The following is a 20,711-nucleotide window of genomic DNA, read 5'->3' as shown; positions in this document are numbered from 1 at the left end:
CCTGACATGCTACTCAATTGAGTTTATATAAGTAGATTATATAAAGTATATAAAAACCTGATAAAGTATATAAAAACCTGCTAAAAAAATAAAGTGTGTAGTAATGTTGAAATGTCCCTTGTTCAAAAGTGGTGAAATTAGCTTCTCGAAAGTGTTGAGTGCTCTGTGTCAAGGTTAGTGATGTCCTCACTGTAGCTATCCTCAACTGTTAGGCCTCTAGAGAGGCCCATGGCAGGCAAGCGTGTCAAGTATGGACCGTAGGATCAGACATCTGCATCCTGTCATGGGTTTATGTCTGTCTGAGACACACACAGACACACACTTCGCACCTGCCTGTGTCAGTAGAGACCCCCTCAGATCAGCCTTCTTGGCTAGTTCCACCCTACAACCTTACCCCTCCTAACTAAAAAATAAAACTTCTAACACACATCATCAAGAATAACAACTTTTTTTTAACACTTCTTATCTCCTCACTCCCAAATATCCTGTTTCTTCGAGTTGCGGTGGCCAGAACCAATAGAAACCTCTTCCTGCTATTGGCTGACTTCACTTCCCAACGTTAGCACAATCTCATCCGCTCCAAACGGCGCTTAGTGGAACCTCAACTAGCTTGCTGTCCAGAAAAAAATTATATTCAAATTTACATCATTGTGTTTTACCAGGATTGAAAGGTCCTGAACAAATATGGCCAGCACCATCAAGGTAAATCCATTTTAGAACGTTTTCGCAAACTTTGGGGATTTTATTGGTCCTTTTCTGTAATGCTTGGGCATTGTCTTTAGTTTGTGTGGCACTGTACAGACAGGCAGGGGTAACACCCTTCTGCCATAGTGGTACGACAAGATTTCTTTGCAAATGTCCTTGTTCCTATTCGGCTGGCCTGCACGGATTAAAAAATTATTTGGGGTAATGACAAAATCTGCGATGTCATTCTTTCGGATGCTAAAGTGATTTGAGCTTGTCTTTTAAACAAATGAAGCAGATTATCCATTTTTATCCATTATTATTTGGAGGGACACCACTATTTAAGTTAAAATATTTTTTCTGTGATATTTTTACCAAAGAAAATCAAATAATTTGTATTGTTCTCTATTTTGTTTCAGGGAAGTCATGCAGTTTGATATGTTCTATGTTTTCTGAGATTTGCACATTTTCATACAAATATTTTCAAAATCTGTGGTATTTGTAAAAAGAACCATCTAAGAAAATTATGCTTTGAACTGAAAAATGTAATCCTGTTCTGAAGAAACTGAAAATTATTGGAGGTTTACATTTTTTGAAGACTTTGTCATGCTATTGTTGCATTAATGCCAAAATCTAAATGAATTGTAAATAGTTGTAAATACTGCAGTAGTAAATAGTTAATACTTTGATATGGCTATCCTAGTCTATCAAGTAACTAGCTTTGTTGAGTTACTGTAAGAAGACCTATAAGACAATGGACAGAGGAGGAAAGCAGCAATTGGTGTCTCACCCACATACTGAACAAACTGGCTAGGGAGTCTAAGTCACCTGGAAACCTAATTAAACACGGCATCTAAGCTTTCCACTCTCTAGTGCATCTGCCAGTGTCAGCACAAAGATGTTTACAACCTGATCCTAAACACAGTGTGAACAATAAAACCAAAGCAGGGAAGGAATTACATAATCCGCTGTCTTGCTGGCATTGGATGTAAACAGTTGCAGTTTGGGAGTAGAATCCAAATGTTTGGAGAGGGAGCTTGTTCCTTTGTGACCTGTTATATTGTGGCACTGGTTCTGCGGTTCAGTTGAGGTCCCAGGGAGAAAGGAGTGTGACTGCTGTTTATAAACTCCTTCTTGGTGCTTTGGCTGGCTTTGTGTGGAATTGATTTAGAAATGTTAAAACATTGTTAAAACAGTTCTAAAGCAGGCTGCTTTGTCGTCGACCTCCCCCTGTTAACTTTGGCAGGGTTCATTCCAGTTATCAACGCTTCTTCTGGTTTGTAACTGATGGAGATACATCATATTTTATGGATTGCAATAAAAAATATTCCAATCGAATCAAATTGTATTTGTCAGATGTGCCAAATACAACAGGTGTTGTACACCTTACAGTTTACTTACAAGCCCTTAACCAACCATGCAGTTTAAAGATAAATAAGTGTTAAGATAATGAAAAAATTAAAATAAAAGTAGAAACTAGAAAAATAACAAATAATTAAAGAGCAACAATAAAATAACAGCAACGAGGCTATATACAGGGTTACCGGTACAGAGTCCATGTGTGGGGGCACAGGTTAGTCAAGGTAATTAATGTAATATGTACATGTAGGTAAAGTGTCTATGCATAGATAATAAACAGAAAGTAGCAGCAGTGTTAAAAATGGTGGTGGGGGGTGGAGGGGTCAATGTAAATAGTCTGGGTAGATATTTGATTAGTTGTCTTATGGCTTGGGGGTAGAAGCTGTTAAGAAGCCTTTTGGACCTAGACTTGGCGCTCCGGTACCGTTTGCCGTGCGGTAGCAGAGAGAACAGTCTATGACTAGGGTGGCTGGAGTCTTTGGCAATTTTTAGGGCCTTCCTCTGACACCGCCTGGTATAGAGGTCCTGGATGGCAGGAAGCTTGGTCCCAGTGAATGTACTGATCCGTACGCACTACCCTCTGTAGTGCCTTGCGGTCGGAGGTCAAGCAGTTGCCATACCAGGCAGTGATGCAACCAGATGCTCTCAATGGTGCAGCTGTAGAACTTTTTGAGGATCTGAGGACCCATGCCAAATCGTTTCAGTCTCCTTAGGCGGAATAGGCATTGTCATGCCCTCTTCACGACTGTCTTGGTGTGTTTGGACAATGATAGTTTGTTGATGATGTGGACACCAAGGAACTTGAAGCTCTCAACCTGCTCCACTGCACCCCAGTCGATGAGAATGTGGGCGTGCTCGGCCCTCCTTTTCCTGTAGTCCACGATCATCTCCTTTGTCTTGATCACGTTGAGGGAGAGGTTGTTATCCTGGAAGAACACTGCCAGGTCTCTGACCTCCTCCCTATAGGCTGTCTCATCGTTGTCTGTGATCAGGCTGTTGTGATCAGACTGTTGTGTCGTCTGCAAAGTTAATGATGGTGTTGGAGTCGTGCTTGGCCATGCAGTCATGGGTGAACAGGGAGTACCAGTGAGGACTGAGCGTGCACCCCTGAGGGGCCCCCGTGTTGAGGATGATTTTTTATTTTTTTTACTTTAGTTGGTAAATATTTTCTTAACTCTTCTTGAACTACACTGTTGGTTAAGGGCTTGTAAGTAAGCATTTCACGGTGAGGTCTACACTTGTTGTATTCGGCGCATGTGACAAATCAAGTTTGATTTGATTTTGATCACCTCACTTAAGTTGTGCTGCAGGATTGCTCCCAGTTTGCTCGTTGTGTTTCTTTGTAAACAAACACACATGACTGGCTTGAACAGCTGTTTTGGGAAACTAGTACCGGCAAGCTTCATAGTTATCTAGTTATCTAACAGGCAAAATAATGAACGCGATCTGCTTGATCTATTATCTAGTGCACAACTTAACTGCAGATATTTATTTTAAAAGTATAAAAGATATATATATATATATATATATATATATATATATATATATATAAAATATAATAATTTTAAAAACGTATTGACACTATTGGAAAATCATACCTAGGGTATTTCGAAATAACCCAGGATACGGTATATACAGTATATATAGCATATACGGTATACCACCCAACCTTCGTGGACAGTCTATAGTCTTAAACAGTGTTTTTTCTGAGGACAGTGAGTTGGGACTTTTAGTATGTATGTAGGACACAGCTAGTAAGAAATGTTCACAGAACATAAGGGAACATTTTTGGTGGGACATTTTTTTAATCATTCAGATAACAGATCGTATCCCGAACCAATCAGAAATGTTCATGGTAGACCTACCTGTTAACTTTGCATGGTTGTTATTGTTTGAAAAGAAAAAAAAAAGAAAAATGGTTTAAAAAAAAATGTGTCAGTCCATAGCTACTTCTTTAGTCCTAAATGTACAAAAATAAATAAGAGCTAACATCATACATTGTACAAGATTCATTGAGTCAACCACATCAGGATATCAGGACACAAACAAAACAGCTTATCATGCCCGCCTGCGGACAGAACTGAGACAAACAATGCAGATGACTTGTATGTGTGTGTGTAATGCACATACCAGAGGGGAATACAGGAAGTTGTGGCTAACCAATCTCTGTAGCACTGTGGCTTTGTGTCTGAGGCCGTGGCCAAACTTTGTCACTGACCTATGAAAATAAATGCACCCATAATTTTTCAAACTGCAGCTTTCCAAGCTTATTGTGGGCCACAGCCAAGTTTCACACTGTATTATAGTTTCACACATCACAAGTAGCCTGTACCACACGCAACAGCTCCGTCTCTTTCTCCATAACATGTGTTACTGCCAAATCAAGACCTCTGAAAATGATTCATCATAGGACATCAACGATGCAACAACATTCATTCTGTTCTGAAACAAAACACTCTTTCCAGCAGTAATGTACAGACCATACTGCTTTTCTATGCTAAGGAAATGGCTTTTGTGGAAATGTAACACAGGAGATCTTCCTGTTTTAAGAAGAATGGATCTTGTGTTTTGGACTAGTAAGGTTTCTCTCTGTCAAGTTATAGTAGGGTTCATGTACAGTCAATGAACTAAGCAGACCAGACACAGCTGCTAAGGCACTGGTGCCTATGGGAGAGTCACCTTGTTAATTAGACCGGAACTGACATTTATTTTCAATGGTAAGCAGCCTGATTGGGACATCTTCATTCATCCACCATTTTTGGTGGAATCAGGGTGAGGGCTGCTAAAACAACATCCAGAATGGGTGCCCCCCAGTGGTGTTGTGGTGCCTGGAGATGTGGGTGTACTCAAACATTTTTTTTAAAGGGCCCACCCGGCAAAGGAAAGGAGCCCTTTAAAAAAATGATATGAGAAACAGTGACATACACTCTGAATTACATAAAATGATAATTCCCGTATTGGTCTTTCATAGTCAGGCCAACCCAAGCTGTACTGTGCAAGTAGGCTAATAGTATGCCTACTATTGAAAGAGATAAATGAGGCTGTCAACAGAGTCAGAAATTCATAGGTTTGGCCTCAAAGTCACACTTTTTTTAATAGAAAAACAACAACATTTGATCTTCTAAGTCCATAACAATATGCAGAAATCGCGCTGCCATTTCCTGGGTGCTAAGATTCTAATAGTTCGCATAATTTCAGTTTATGTGAGAAAACAAGCAAGTATAGTGTAGAGCAGTGAACCCAAACTTTTTATAGTCCCGTACCCATTCAAACACTCAACCTCCAGCTGCGTACCAGGGTCAGCGCACTCTCAAATGTTGTTTTCTACCATCATTGTTAGCCTGCCACACACACACTACGATACATTTATTAAACATAAGAATGATTGTGAGTTTTTGTCACAACCCGGCTCGTGGGAAGTGACAAAGAGCTCTTATAGGACCCGGGCACAAATAATAATATAATAAAATCAATAATTTTGCTCTTTATTTAACCATCTTACATATAAAACCTTATTTGTTCATTGAAAATTGTAAATAACTCACCACGGGTTAATGAGAAGGTCTGTCCACACACAGGTCTGTGCCTGTATTTAGTTTTCATGCTAGTGAGGGCTGAGAATCCACTCTCACATAGGTACGTGGTTGCAAAGGGCATCACTATTGAAACAGTTTTAACAAAGTTAACCATTTTCACTCTAGTGTCCAAAACGTTTATCAAGCTGTCAGGCATTCCCTTGGCAGCAAGAGCCTCTCGGTGGATGCTGCAGTGTACCCAAGTGGCGTTGGGAGCAACTGCTTGCACACACGTTACCACTCCACTATGTCTCCCTGTCATGGCTTTTGCGCAATCAGTCCAGATACCAACAAATCTTGAACACCAACGTCAATTTGATGTCACAAAGCTGTCCAGTACTTTAAAAAATATCCTCTCCTGTTGTCCTGGTTTCCAGTGGTTTGCAGAAGAGGATGTCTTCCTTAATTGACCCCCAATAAACGTAACAGACATATACCGGGAGCTGTGCAAGGCCCGCCACGTCTGTTGACTCATAAAAAAAACATATAATTCACTGTCTTGTATGCAAAGCAATAATTGTTTCAAAACATCTCCTGGCATGTCACTGATGCATCATGAAACAGTGTTGTTTGATGAAGGAATTGTCTGTATAGTTTTTTTTGGCCTTTTCCCCCAGCATTGTCGCATCCTTATCCGTGGCAGCAGGAAGAATGAAGTCCTCCACAATAGTATGGGGCTTGACTGTCCTAGCCACTCGGTAGCTCACCATATAAGACACTTCTAGCCCCCTCTTATTAAAGGTATCTGTTGCTTTTATACATGTCTTACTACTCAAAATTCGTCTTAATTCTCGCTCAAAAACTCCTAGGGCTTATTTTTCAAATTGGCATGTTTTGTTTCTAAATGTTTCATCAAGTTGTGAGATAGTACTTTATCACATATAACACACTGTGGCTGAGGAAAGGCACTACTCCCAATATAAGTGAACCCCCTATCAATGTAGTTCTCATCATTGTACGGTTCCAAGATGGCGTAGCAGTAAGTCGTCCTGTCGTGTCGTGTCCCCTGTATATATCTTTTTCGTTTTTTACATATTTTTCTTCGCATATCTCCTTAAAAACTTCAGGCAGAAGTTTGCATCCTGTAGCTCCAACTCCAAAAAGTTATGGGACACTGTGAAGTCCATGGAGAACAAGAGCACCTCCTCCCAGCTGCCCACTGCACTGAGGCTAGGTAACACGGTCACCACCGATAAATCCATGATTATCGAAAACTTCAATAAGCATTTCTCAACGGCTGGCCATGCCTTCCGCCTGGCTACTCCAACCTCGGCCAACAGCTCCGCCCCCCCCCCGCAGCTAGCAGATGTTCTGAAAGAGCTCCAAAACCTGAACCCGTACAAATCAGCTGGGCTTGACAATCTGGACCCTCTATTTCTGAAACTATCCGCCGCCATTGTCGCAACCCCTATTACCATCCTGTTCAACCTCTCTTTCATATCGTCCGAGATCCCCAAGGATTGGAAAGCTGCCGCAGTCATCCCCCTCTTCAAAGGGGGAGACACCCTGGACCCAAACTGTTACAGACCTATATCCATCCTGCCCTGCCTATCTAAGGTCTTCGAAAGCCAAGTCAACAAACAGGTCACTGACCATCTCGAATCCCACCGTACCTTCTCCGCTGTGCAATCTGGTTTCCGAGCCGGTCACGGGTGCACCTCAGCCACACTCAAGGTACTAAACGATATCATAACCGCCATCAATAAAAGACAGTACTGTGCAGCCGTCTTCATCGACCTTGCCAAGGCCTTCGACTCTGTCAATCACCATATTCTAATCGGCAGACTCAGTAGCCTCGGTTTTTCGGATGACTGCCTTGCCTGGTTCACCAATTACTTTGCAGACAGAGTTCAGTGTGTCAAATCGGAGGGCATGCTGTCCGGTCCTCTGGCAGTCTCTATGGGGGTGCCACAGGGTTAAATTCTCGGGCCGACTCTTTTCTCTGTATATATCAATGATGTTGCTCTTGCTGCGGGCGATTACCTGATCCACCTCTATGCAGACGGCACCATTCTATATACTTTCGGCCCGTCATTGGACACTGTGCTATCTAACCTCCAAACGAGCTTCAATGCCATACAACACTCCTTCCGTGACCTCCAACTGCTCTTAAACGCTAGTAAAACCAAATGCATGCTTTTCAACCGATCGCTGCCTGCACCCGCATGCCCGACTAGCATCACCACCCTGGATGGTTCCGACCTTGAATATGTGGACATCTATAAGTACCTAGGTGTCTGGCTAGACTGCAAACTCTCCTTCCAGACTCATATCAAACATCTCCAATCGAAAATCAAATCAAGAGTCGACTTTCTATTCCGCAACAAAGCCTCCTTCACTCACGCCGCCAAGCTTACCCTAGTAAAACTGACTATCCTACCGATCCTCAACTTCGGCGATGTCATCTACAAAATGGCTTCCAGCACTCTACTCAGCAAACGGGATGCAGTCTATCACAGTGCCATCCGTTTTGTCACTAAAGCACCTTATACCACCCACCACTGCGACTTGTATGCTCTAGTCGGCTGGCCCTCGCTACATATTCGTCGCCAGACCCACTGGCTCCAGGTCATCTACAAGTCCATGCTAGGTAAAGCTCCGCCTTATCTTAGTTCACTGGTCACGATGGCAACACCCATCCGTAGCACGCGCTCCAGCAGGTGTATCTCATTGATCATCCCTAAAGCCAACACCTCATTTGGCCGCCTTTCGTTCCAGTACTCTGCTGCCTGTGACTGGAACGAATTGCAAAAATCGCTGAAGTTGGAGACTTTTATCTCCCTCACCAACTTCAAACATCAGCTATCTGAGCAGCTAACCGATCGCTGCAGCTGTACATAGTCTATTGGTAAATAGCCCACCCATTTTCACCTACCTCATCCCCATACTGTTTTATTTATTTACTTTTCTGCTCTTTTGCACCAATATTTGCACCAATATCTCTACCTGTACATGACCATCTGATCATTTATCACTCCAGTGTTAATCTGCAAAATTGTAATTATTCGCCTACCTCATGCCTTTTGCACACATTGTATATAGACTCCCCCTTTCTTTTCTACTGTGTTATTGACTTGTTAATTGTTTACTCCATGTGTAACTCTGTGTTGTCTGTTCACACTGCTATGCTTTATCTTGGCCAGGTCGCAGTTGCAAATGAGAACTTGTTCTCAACTAGCCTACCTGGTTAAATAAAGGTGAAAAAAATAAATAATAATAATCATATTTGCGCCTCTTCGATGGTCCAAAGTCCCTGTCTGTTGTTCAGTGCTTTCCCGGGTAAGGTGGCAGTAGCTCTTCGGCTGCATCAGATTCACAACTGTCAGTGTCCATGCTAGCTGGGTTAACAACAAATGTAAAATTACTGATGCTAGCATTGGATGTGCTCATGGAAGCAGAACAAGTTGTGTCGTCGACAGGTGCACTACTGCTGGTAGTGGTAGCAGTACTACCTGTAGAACTGGTATGTGTCTCTATGGACACAGGCCTTACTTTTTTTTGAACCATTTATCAATTTTCGAGCAAACGGAATGAGCAGCAGCTACGTTTGGCTACATACAGACCGTTGTGGAATTCCTGCGAGAGAGTAACGGTTAATGTAATTGGATGCTAATTATTTGACTAGGCTACCTGCATTTCACATTGTGTTGTTACTTGATTGACGCAAATAATCATGATATCATTCTGCCAGGTATGCATTTTTTATTTATTTTTTATTTAACCTTTATTTATCCAGGGAGATTTGAGATTTGAAATATCTTTTTCAAGAGCGTCCTGGTCAAGATAGGCAGCACCAAGTCATTACAGAATTACAGACAGACAACATGAACAACTACAGGAAATCTAGTAAAAAACCATAGACTTCACAAGAGAGTATCAAAATCATGAAACAGCTAATTAAAAGCATAGGCTATTTTGAAGCTAGTTAACTTTTAAGTTAGGTTTTTGGGAAAGCCTTTCCATCTAACAGAATATGGTTAGGCTAGGGCTGTGGCGGTCACGAAATTTCGTCAGGTGGTTATTTTCAAGCAAATAACTGTCGGTCTCACGGTAATTGACCGTTTATTAACATAAACACATTTAGCATCTCCTAGCTTCCACACATAGCCTACAAGTCACTGATGCAGATCTTTGGAACATCTACATTTTGAAAAGTCTAATAAATCCATGTAATGTAGCCTACATCTTCACAATAAATACATTATTTATTTTAGACAGGTCTAAATAAACATGATGTAAAGAAAACGTAGTCTATTTCAGAAGAACAGAATTACATATTCTTTATGTTAGGTCCTTATCTGGCTATGCTAAATGGCTGTGGGCTACACTAGCTCATTTAGCAGACAAGATTTGCTTAGGATTCTGTGGCATTAATTGATATGATTTTATAATATGAAGAAAAAAATTAAACAAAGCTGAATGAAATAGAAATGATATTTTCTCCAAACATGCTTCCATTCTGTGTTGAGTGGTTAACAAAGAAATAGGTACTCATGTATGCTTAATTTAGAGTTATTCGTGTAACTTTAGTTGTTCTACAAATGTTGGGCTATATGTTTTGATTTTTAATACGTTGTAAGGCTGCTTGATGCGACTCTAATGATGATTTGAAAAAAGGTGCTTGAAAGGCATGAGCTCTGCTTTGTTTTTTTTGCGCAGACTTCATTAGTCTCTCAATTTGACAAGCACTTGCTAATGCCTCGAATTTCCTGGCGGCATCCCCTTTATGTGGCGGTAATGCACACAAAGAAATCCATGCCCTTTGCAGCCATTGTGCCCTTAGCCCGGAGTGCGGCGTACATGAGGTGTGCAACAATGATTAGACAAAGTAACAAAAAAAAAAATTGTTTCTTGATTTACTCTGGGCATCATTCACAAGTGATAATATATAATTGTGATAGGCTAAATATTGTTACCCATCAGACTATTCTTGATTCAATCTTGTCTTTACAAATACAAAAGAATATATGTGTGAAATTTGTTTTGATTTAGAATGGACCATTATCATCTCGAAACAGGGTAAGGGGAAAAAATACATGTAATCTATGCACTTAAACAGCAAATGGAGGACACTTTTCCTGTGCCAGTCAGGTAGGCTATACTTCTTTTGTAAAGATAAGCATTGTGCTTAATATTATGAAAGTTGAGAAATAAATATAGCAGACCTAGCCTATAGAAAGCTGATGGGGTCAATAGAGGCCATCACTCTGTTTTCGATTTTCAAACACATTTGCATTGATGTCAGAGTGATTAGAGGGACAGTAGAGTGCTGAGTACCAGGCAGTTAGCAAGTTTGGTAGGCTACTAATGACTATCAGCAGCATCAGAGAAGCCTAATTACCTTGACTAAATGGTCACGTTGAATTTGACTGCCTTCATGACTTGTGACCACCGTGTGGCGGTAATACGGTCACCGCAACAGCCCTAGGTTAGGCCTATCATTAGCATCATTATTTTGGAACATTTGTGTGTAGGCCTACTGCCGGGTGCACATTTATACTCCTAAAATGTAAGGAAATAATAGTTCAAATATTAGGCTAAATATTGTGATCTATACAGCGTATACCTCCACTACACTATTTTGATATGCAACGTGGGGATTAGGAAGTGGGTATACCCAATACCCACTGAAAACTAAGCGGGTATACGGCATATACCCTCCACTACATCACTGATGCGCCCGATGGCAGGAGGGGGAAGTGTGAGGCCTTAACCTGCACTACTGACGTTACGGCAAGGTTGACTGCCCAATGTCCTGCTGTGTTAAAATGATAGGAGGTACTCCCTCCCCTTTTCTCTCTATTTCTCCCTCTCTTCATCCGCCCATCAACTCCATTAGTGTTTCAAGTCTTTCAGCCACAATCAAAATGCCGATGGACGAGCACTTCCTCTTGTGCACTCCCCACCTCCTGATACCCCTCTTGCACTATCAGGAACTTTCAATGCAGGAAATGCTGGGAGAAGGGGAGCTTCCTGTGAGCAGCCACACCACACCATATCTCATTGGGAAGGCTTCCTGGGACATTCTGCATGAATGAGTCCAATTGCCTCATTGAGAGGGACTACATGACTTGAGGGACTAAAACACTGTGGCTATGTCTCTGTATGTTACTTTATATGGTCAGAATTACCCAGGAGACACTGGAGCTAAAGGGACAGGTTTTGGAAGGAATGTTTTATGACAAAATGGCCACCAAAAAGTACTGTAAACCAGCTCAGGCTAACATTATTTTGACTGTTACTAAATGTGATTTGCACAGCATTATATGAAGTGAAATTAACAGTGTACTACACCAATTTTCCACTTATAAAGCTCAATATTTATGGAGGATAATCTACTATAAATGCCTTGGAGGGGCTCAAGTTCTGATTTGAACCAGCTGCCCTCTGGTCACCAGCTCATTTCCCTACCCATAAGGCCATGTTGCTGCCCATTTGAGTGTCAGCCCGTGGAACTCCACTACATGCTACCATAGAGGACCTCCCTGAATGTATACATTATATAAATTATTTTCTGGTGGATTCAATGTTCAGTTGGAACACTGGGCTTAGAGTAGCCTGTTTCTTCCCTGGCTAATTCGGGGTTCATTTTCTTTGGCCCGGGACACTAAGGTTGTGAAACAATCTCTCACTTTCCTCAGAAGAGGGATAATGGGCCATAGAGGAATGCACTGTACTGAGTTTTGGGCAAGACAGACTCTTGTGCTGTTGTGCTCTCCACTAGTTTAGTTTTCTCACATATTCCTGTTGTCTTGATGACGGCCAAATATTTTCCAATAACTACTTTCCAGTGTTTTTCATAACTTGTTTCCCAGACACAATGTAAACTGACTGCATTAAAATGCCACTAATTGGTTTTATTCCACACATTTATCAAAAATCCCAGCTGTGATTGATGACGGATCTCTCAGTTAGCCTGTCAGTTGGTTGCTTTTTGGTTGGTTCCTGGCTTTATAGTCTTTTACATAAGATAATGGCTGAACATACTGTAAGCTGTGAGTGGATTTGGTTTTGTTCTGTTTGTGTTGGATGAACAAAAGCTGTGTGTGTGTGTGCCCCTTGTTCATGCTGGCTGGGGTCACCTCGTGTATATCATGCTCTTACTGTCCTCTATCTCTAACCACTGGACCCTCTTTCTCTGTTTTTCTTTCTCTCTTTCTATGTTCCTACCCTTTCCATCTCTCTCTCTCTCTCTGCCCCCCTCTCTCCTTCCTCCCTCAGGTGAGGGTCAATGTGCCTGGCCTGCTCTGCTCTGTAATGTGGTTTGCAGCTGACATATCAGGGAAGACCAGTCCCCACTAGAATAACCTGCTTTCCGAGAAGGCTTCCTTTTCCTCCTAACTGATTTGAGGCCAGGTTCTAGACCTGTCACCAGATCAGGGCGGGTCACTTACTCCGAGATGTTCAAGGGGCACTTCTTCCGCAATAGAGAGAGAGGAAGGGTAGGTTAAGGAGGGCTAAGGAGCACAGAGGAAGGAACTAAGGAAACGGTGGGACTCTGGTATATGTAATCAAAATACAGTGTTTTGGCAAAAGGAATTTAACAACAATACTGGGAAAATTAGAGACAGGTTGCCACGTCATGGCATTTGTGGGAAAAGGTGTATGCTTGTGTTAGTCATAGGTGTTTAATGGACTTGGTAACTGTGGGGTCCCATTGATTTGTTATGGATGGGAAGAAACAGGAAGAACTTTGAAATATAAACAGTAGACAAATCAACATTTATGATAGATAGATAGAACGTGCATTTAATCTTTGAATGTGGAAAAAAATCCTAAAGATTTACTGTGCACTGTAAACATAGTTATATTCTAGGCAGGCCTTTTCCAATGGTTTGTGTTTTGGACTGTATGTGATTCAATCTTTCTTGGAGCAAGATGCGTCCAAGGACGTATGGGGACATGAGTGAGGCCTTGACACCATTGTGATTTCAGGGAGGATACCCAGTGATGAGATAACCACATATTAGCAGGACTGTGGTCTCCTATCATCACAACAAACTCCTGACATGCTTTCGCTGTCTCTGTCAGTCTGTAAAAACATGGAGCGGTATACTGAAACTCCTCTGCAGTTGTACCAGTCAAAGTGTATGAGATGAATACAGAATATCCTCTCTATTTCCTTACCAAGCCCAATAGCCTAAAAAATACCTGGGCACAAAACCTGATTCTCTCTCAATCTGTGTCAGTGCATTACCACACTATCCTGCTTTGCCTTGAGTTATTTTCATAGCTAAATCGGGGGAGAGTCTTTGGAGATTCGGAACATTTATGATAGCTTGAAAAGTTTAATTAAATTCATACTGAATTCAATGCCATTGGTGCAGACTACTTAATGTGAAGTCAGAAGTGTAAACCCCCTAAGGCAGTCATTGGGTGACAGTGGCCAGCAGGGGCACCTCAAAAGAAAGAACAGGAAGTTACCTTGGAAGAAGCCAGACTCTTAAGGAGGCCTATCCACATCTGGTTGGCTCTGGTGAATGTTACCTCAGCTTTGTGATGCCAAGATGTAGCTATTGTCCTATGAGGAAGACGAAAGGTTGGACATAATGCCTCTGAAATGTTAGTGGTTACTAGGGTTAGCATTTGGAGGCTAAGTTAAGAGGGTCAGGTTGGTTAATATTGGTGCTCTTTGCCCATGTTCTCGATCATTTGTGGATATTATTAATGTATAATGAGAACTTTATGTATTATAAGGACTGGTAGACACCCTGCTGGTTTAATCATAACTTATACTTCTGTGCTGTGCTCTAATTCAACCCAGGTAGATGTGAGTGAAACTAGAACACTTTTACTGGCCATGGTAATCTCTCCATAATTAGGGGGCCTAGTTTTCAGGTGCACTTTCCAGGGGTCATTCTGTCTGCCATTTTACCAACAAAACAATGAGCGCACAAGGAGGTATTCATCAGACTGCAATCTACTATTATATCCACCACATTATGTGTGTAGAGCTTACTGTTTAAATCACAGACTGGTCACACATTACCTGTAATGTTTGCAGAGCCCCCTAGGATCCCAAATCAATCAATTGTACTTGGTTAATGGCAAAAATCCACACTTAATGAATCTGAACCAGTTGATTGTAAACCAAGTTAATGAAGCTTTGATTGTAATGGAGATCTAAGAGGGATGTGTCTGTGTTTTTTCTTTCTACGTACAGGAAGCGTTGTCAGTGGTGAGTGAGGACCAGTCGCTGTTTGAGTGTGCCTACGGAACTCCCCACCACGCCAAGGCAGAGATGACGGCAGCGTCGGCCAGCGAGTACAGCCAGACGGCCAAGATGAGCCCCAGGGTGCACCAGGACTGGCTGTCCCAGCCGCCCGCCCGCGTCACCATCAAGATGGAGTGCAACAGTGGACAGGTCAATGTCAAAAGGTACAGCAGTCCACCATTAACTTTACTTCTACATTGACTTTCATGTTGGTTTAATGCGAAACTAATAGTTTCTTTGGATAGATATTTCAAATTGTATTAAAATGTCATTTGTTTGAAACCTAACTACTTACTTATGAGTCTGTTTGGTCAAGTCATTGAAGAAAGTGTTTTTTCAGTAAAATATCAGGAGTGCTGAGCAACTGCAGAAATATCTGCTCAGTGAGCCAATACAAAAAGACCTGCTTTACATGACAGATCCATTAGCCGTTACTGTTTTGGCTTAGCACAGAGAATTTTTGGCCAACCTTAACTTGGGAGATACTGTCTTCATTCTTGATTCGGCCAAACAAAATGTCCGTGTCCAGTTGCAGGTGGTTCTTTTGAATTAAATAAATGCTCCATATTAAAATAAATAAATACAATTTACCATGAAGTAATACAACAATGTATACACTACCATCTTGTCTATTTCGTCTCTCATTGATTGAGACAGGTGGGTCTGCCCCAAAGTCATGTCATTATGGCACTCACCTGTCTCGATCAGTGATAGATTTTAAATTGACAAGATGGCGGTAAACACATTGTTGGATTACTTCATGGAGCATGAAATGTATTCATTTTATGAATGGAGCTGTACAAAAGGCCGGCCGACTCAATCCGATTGGCCTGTAACCCTGTCAATCACCCTTCACACCTGTTCATCCAACCAATCAGGGTGCTTGGATGCACTCCAGGGCTCCGCTCCGCACATCTCAAATTAGAGTCAGCCTCAGTCAGTAAACAGTCAGCTCCCCCAGTGCTACACACCACACCTCCTGCCCTAGCTCCTGGCCATGTGTCTTCCGTCTCGCTAGGCTCAGAGTTATCTGCTTCTCTAGGTGTGCAGTCCTTTCCCCTAGCCAGTTCACAGCCTCCAGCCTCAGCCGGCAACCAGTCGCCTATACTAGAGCTAGGCTAGAAGTTCTCTGCTCAGGAAAGGTTTGCATTCCTTCACTGCAGTAGGTGAGCCACCGCCTCTAGCTATGGCCAGCCTCCTGCACTGCTGACTTAGAGGGTCCATGGGGCGGCCCAGAACTGTTTCTGAGCCTCTGTGCACCTCCCTCACGGGGCGGCCCCTAAGCCCTTACGTGTACCTTTGCCGGCACCCCAAATGGTCCTCTAAAGTGACAGTATCAATCAGCTGCCCTTCTAGTTCAGCCAGATGCTCACTTATCTGGTCCAGTCACTGCTCTGCCCCTCTGCCCCGCCTGTCCTGCAGGACTACGCCCTTTCAGGACTAAGCCCCCCACTGAGGTCTTTTAAGTTTTGTGGATTTCCAAAGAAATCCAAGGGAGGCTGTACAAAAGGCCATCCCCCTCCATCTGATTGGCCTGCAGCCCTGTCAATGCCCTTCACACTTCTGTTCATCCAGCTAATGCTTGGACGCATTCCGGCTTTGCCCGCACACCTCAAGTTAGAGCATGTTCACCTGCCATCTCGAAAAGAGCAAGTATTGTGTAATGACAGACTCCAACATGCTGTTTTCCTATCTTGAGGTTTTGTGCATCCATCAAACATCTAAGTGTTGTGAAATATGTATAGGTGTGTGTAATGTCTGACCGTTGCAGGACTAGGCCTATTTGCTAGGTTTCGCGTGTTTGAGAGTGAAGTTTGTTAAGGTTATCTTGTAGCTAATGCTAGTGCTATTGTTATTCATTAATGTCTTTGTATTGCCATATTATCAGTAGGCAATTACATTTCTACCTATTGAGTGTTGCTAAAGACCTTTATATTATAAGTGTTTATCACATGCTACCACAGTGATTTATTTAGCATTATTTGCTACTGTTATTAAAAGGAACTTTCCAGCCTGCTCTCACGCACCAGCACATGCACAGTAACTAATTGCCTTATATAAGCTCTGTAGCCAGGCCATAGAGCAAACCATGCTTTAATGGCCTTAGGTCTTCCATTTCTCTCTTTCTGTCACATGGTTATTTCTTATGAGGTGTAAATATGTGACTCACCACTTGGATTTGGTCTTATGTAGCAACATTTGAAATGGTGGTTTTTATATTGGATAAAAGTGGAGACTCAGAGCTACAAAATGGTATTTCATACACTGCATTCGAGGAACAATGGGAAAGTAATTCTGCTTTGAAAGTTGATCAACTTTTGGTATCTGTTTTGGTATCTAGTGAAGAGCTTTATTTTGTCTACACCCATTCAGCATCGTTCACACCCTCTTAAGCTTTTGCTCCACCCATCTCGTTTTGCTCCCGGAGCGCACACTTGACGTTCTGGCCGATGATTTGTTTATCTATGGATAACATGAAACAGCCTAACCAGCTCAGCTGGCAACAATTTCAATATGCTTTTTTGCTGACGTTTACTGACACCGGCCATATTCAATGGGTGTTGTACACACGTCACGTAACGTTAGCTAACGAGCCAGCCAGCCAGGTAAGGTTAGCTGGATAAACAACAATGAACACAGTGCCAACAATGCCACAGTGCTGGGAGCTAACCTACTAGGTTCAATGTTAGCTAGCTAACATTAGGCTCTAACTAGAAAAGCAAACGGCTCTGGGATACAAATAATAACATCAGCTAGGGAGCCAGCCAGCTAATATTAGCTAGCTAGCTAACAGTACACTTTAGCTTGAAATGAAACCACTTTCTGTCAGAATTAGAAACGTGTAATATCTGAAAATGTAGCTAGCTAACATTAGACCATCTTACCTGTATACATCATCATGCATGATGGACACGTCTCCCTGTCAGGAATGCCATACTGTCAGGAATGTTTTCTTTATTTTTTTATTTTACCTTTATTTAACTAGGCAAGTCAGTTAAGAACAAATTCTTATTTTCAATGACGGCCTAGGAACAGTGGGTTAATTGCCTGTTCAGGGGCAGAATGACAGATTTGTACCATGTCAGCTCGGGGGTTTGAATTTGCAACCTTCCGGTTACTAGTCCAACGCTCTAACCACTAGGCTACCCGGTTGCCCTTAGTTTGAAGATGTAATCTGGAGACAGGTGTTTTCTCCATCTCTTTAGCTATCATACTAGCTAAAGATTGATTTACTGATTTCAAAACTTGATCCTCCAGAAAGTGAAGGGCAACACTTATGTAGCTCCACTACACAATACATTTTCTGTAAACTGCGTTCGGCAGGATTACCAACACGGACTGACTAGCTCAAATAAACAGAAGCCTTCTATATGGCAGACCAATCCGAAATCATCTCTCGGCATGTCCAGCCCAATCATTATTGGGAAAGTTGCTGGCTTTTTCTGTGGCTTAACCAACAAGGAACAAGGCTCGTAATTTAACAATTTTATTCATATTTACAGATGGCATACACATTTGTTATTAAGTCACATGAAAATTCAAATGTTCGAGAAGGCATTTCTGCCAAAAACCGCATTTTGATAAAATAATATTTTTTTAACGTTCAAACGGCTCTCCTGTGAAGTCGTGACTTGTGACATATGCCTAGTTTCCTGAATCAGGTCACATATCCATGTATTGCATGCTATATTACAGCAGTCATTTGTAGGTACAATATAATGCATTATGTTTATACATCTCCTTGACTTGCATGTAGACTTTGTATATTATTACAATGGTGTAGGCCTATATTATTGTGTATTTCTCTGCATGGATCCTAATGATAGTTCACTCCGCCTTTTGTAGAACCACATCTATTTAAAAGCCTTCAATGGAAGCAGCTGTGTCAGCATGTGTGTGTGTGTGTGTTAGTGACAATTAAGACAGTAATGGGCCTCAACAAGGTGTTCTAACCGGACAACACTGTAGTGAGCAGAAGTTAATAGCAGGCCGACCACTCAGATGAGCTCCAGCTAGCTGTTTTTTCATGGTACTAGGTCTCACTGGAAACTGTTTTTTTTCAGGAGCATTTTCTCAATTCAAAACAAACCACCTGCAACTGGACATGGACATTTTAGAAGACACATGTTTTGCCAAATCAAGAATGAAGATAGTATCCAAGTTAATGTTGGTGAAAAATTCTCTGTGCTACGCCAAACAGTACCTATCCTGTAACTGCTAATGGAGCATCACATTAGCTTGTTACAATCTGCTAACTAAGATCCCACTTACATGCAAATTCTATATCATTTAGTTTGAAGGATGGCTTGCCTAAGGTTCTACCCTAACATATACTTATCTGTCTGGACAGTGTAATCCAACTGAGCTACATGATACCGTAGGATATGTCTGGCCCATATCCTGTGTGCTCTGGAGAGTATTAGCATTACAAGGGGTGTAGTAACAAAGAACCACCTCTTCCTAAGGGTCACAGTGCTACACCCTGGGGTCCACTGTGCACTGTGCTGCAGCCGCACTGCCTGTGGCCTTGATTTCCTGTCTATTGTCTGCATTTCTATGAATGTTCTTTAAACAGGCGGGTCGCTGCGGCCTGAAATCGAAACTCACAGTGTAAATATTTTGAATTACGGGGGCAGAAAATGTAATGCGGTGGTGTAGAGTTAGTTAAAGGAACGTCTGTTGTTTAAACCCAAAGCCGCCCTTCAATAGTAAAGAGTCTTGCTTGGCCTACACAGTGACAGTCAGCAGCCGAACTACTACCAAACAGACGAGGAACTTGAATGACGTTTTCAGAGGAGGGAAGGAAGCAGAGGGAAAAATACAACAGGCAGAGCCGCCTGAGTCCCAATCCAAGACAGAGTTGCTGCTGTTTGAATCCCAAACTCAAAACAGCTGTACCCCTCCAAAAAAAGTGCCGCCAGTAATATTTATAACGTATCACATGCGCAAGAACCCCCCCCCCATCCATCCATTCAGCCCTCCCATCCCTACACAGCCATCCCCAATCCTTGGAGCAGGAATCTCCACAGACACCCCGGCAGAGTGCCTTATTTATCTGGTGGTGAGACACGGGAAAGATTGTTCCAATTAATGACGAGTCAGGGATCAGAAGAAGATTTACAGCAGAGATCAACACTTAGACAGCACTGCTTCTCCTGCACACACCACCATCCTCCCCTGTATTCACTAGGTTACTTGAAGGAGGCCTACTGCAACACCAAATAAAGATACAGCATGTGTGTGTTTGGAGGGAGGAACACTGCAGGTGTTTGCACGCCGGGAGCTGTGTGTGTGTATGTGCTCGCATGCGTGCATGGTACATGTGTGTGTACACCCATATGTCTGTGTGAAGGTGTGCATGTGTGTGTGTGCATCTGGGGACCCAAAGCTCAACCCGGAGTGTTCCAAAGCATGCCAGGAGTTTGGTCCAGTTTCTAGAGTGGATCATTTTAAAGATCCCGTTACATGCAATGGCAGTGGGGTTCTTCGGCCTGAGTTATGGCTTCGAAATGGGAGGTGTAAGGGTACAGCTGGGTGACAGATAGCCTCAGCGATGGAAATTATTGCGGGGAATGTTGATGTGGGGGCTAGCGGGGGTCCTGAGACAACCCTCATTATCTGGATTTAATGGGTGTGTGGACCACCACTCCCATGACCCCCTCCATTGCTCCCCCACTCCAGTACCCTCAGTGAGCAGCAGCAGGGTTTATGGGAAGTGAAGTGGGCCCAGGAGCCCAACCTCTTGGCAGATTAATTAGCCGACCCAAACCTGTAGAAGAATGAACAATGTTAGATTCAAGACAGGGCCGATGGGACGCCTGCACTCTTCTACACTAGGTTTGCCTTGGATTGTTTGTTCTTTTTCTTTGTCTCTCTTG

The 20,711-nt window shown here is 42.4% G+C and overlaps 1 protein-coding gene across 7 annotated transcripts in view; it reads left to right on the top strand.

Moving 5' to 3' along the window:
• Positions 1 to 20,711, top strand: part of LOC115105460 (transcriptional regulator Erg-like) — a 96,131-nt gene that overhangs the window by 55,024 nt on the left and 20,396 nt on the right. For 6 of the 7 annotated variants that reach the window (XM_029627547.2, XM_029627546.2, XM_029627545.2 and 3 more), the window contains one exon: positions 14,782 to 14,996. In XM_029627547.2, coding sequence (XP_029483407.1) covers positions 14,782 to 14,996 — 215 coding nt within the window. Of the gene's footprint in view, positions 1 to 173; positions 703 to 14,781; positions 14,997 to 20,711 lie in introns of those variants that run through there. The other variant, XM_029627549.2, reaches the window with a different exon arrangement.

Source organism: Oncorhynchus nerka, linkage group LG22, assembly GCF_034236695.1.
Source record: "Oncorhynchus nerka isolate Pitt River linkage group LG22, Oner_Uvic_2.0, whole genome shotgun sequence".
In the NCBI taxonomy this organism is placed as follows: Eukaryota; Metazoa; Chordata; class Actinopteri; order Salmoniformes; family Salmonidae; genus Oncorhynchus; species Oncorhynchus nerka.
This window is presented reverse-complemented; position numbering and strand designations above follow the sequence as displayed.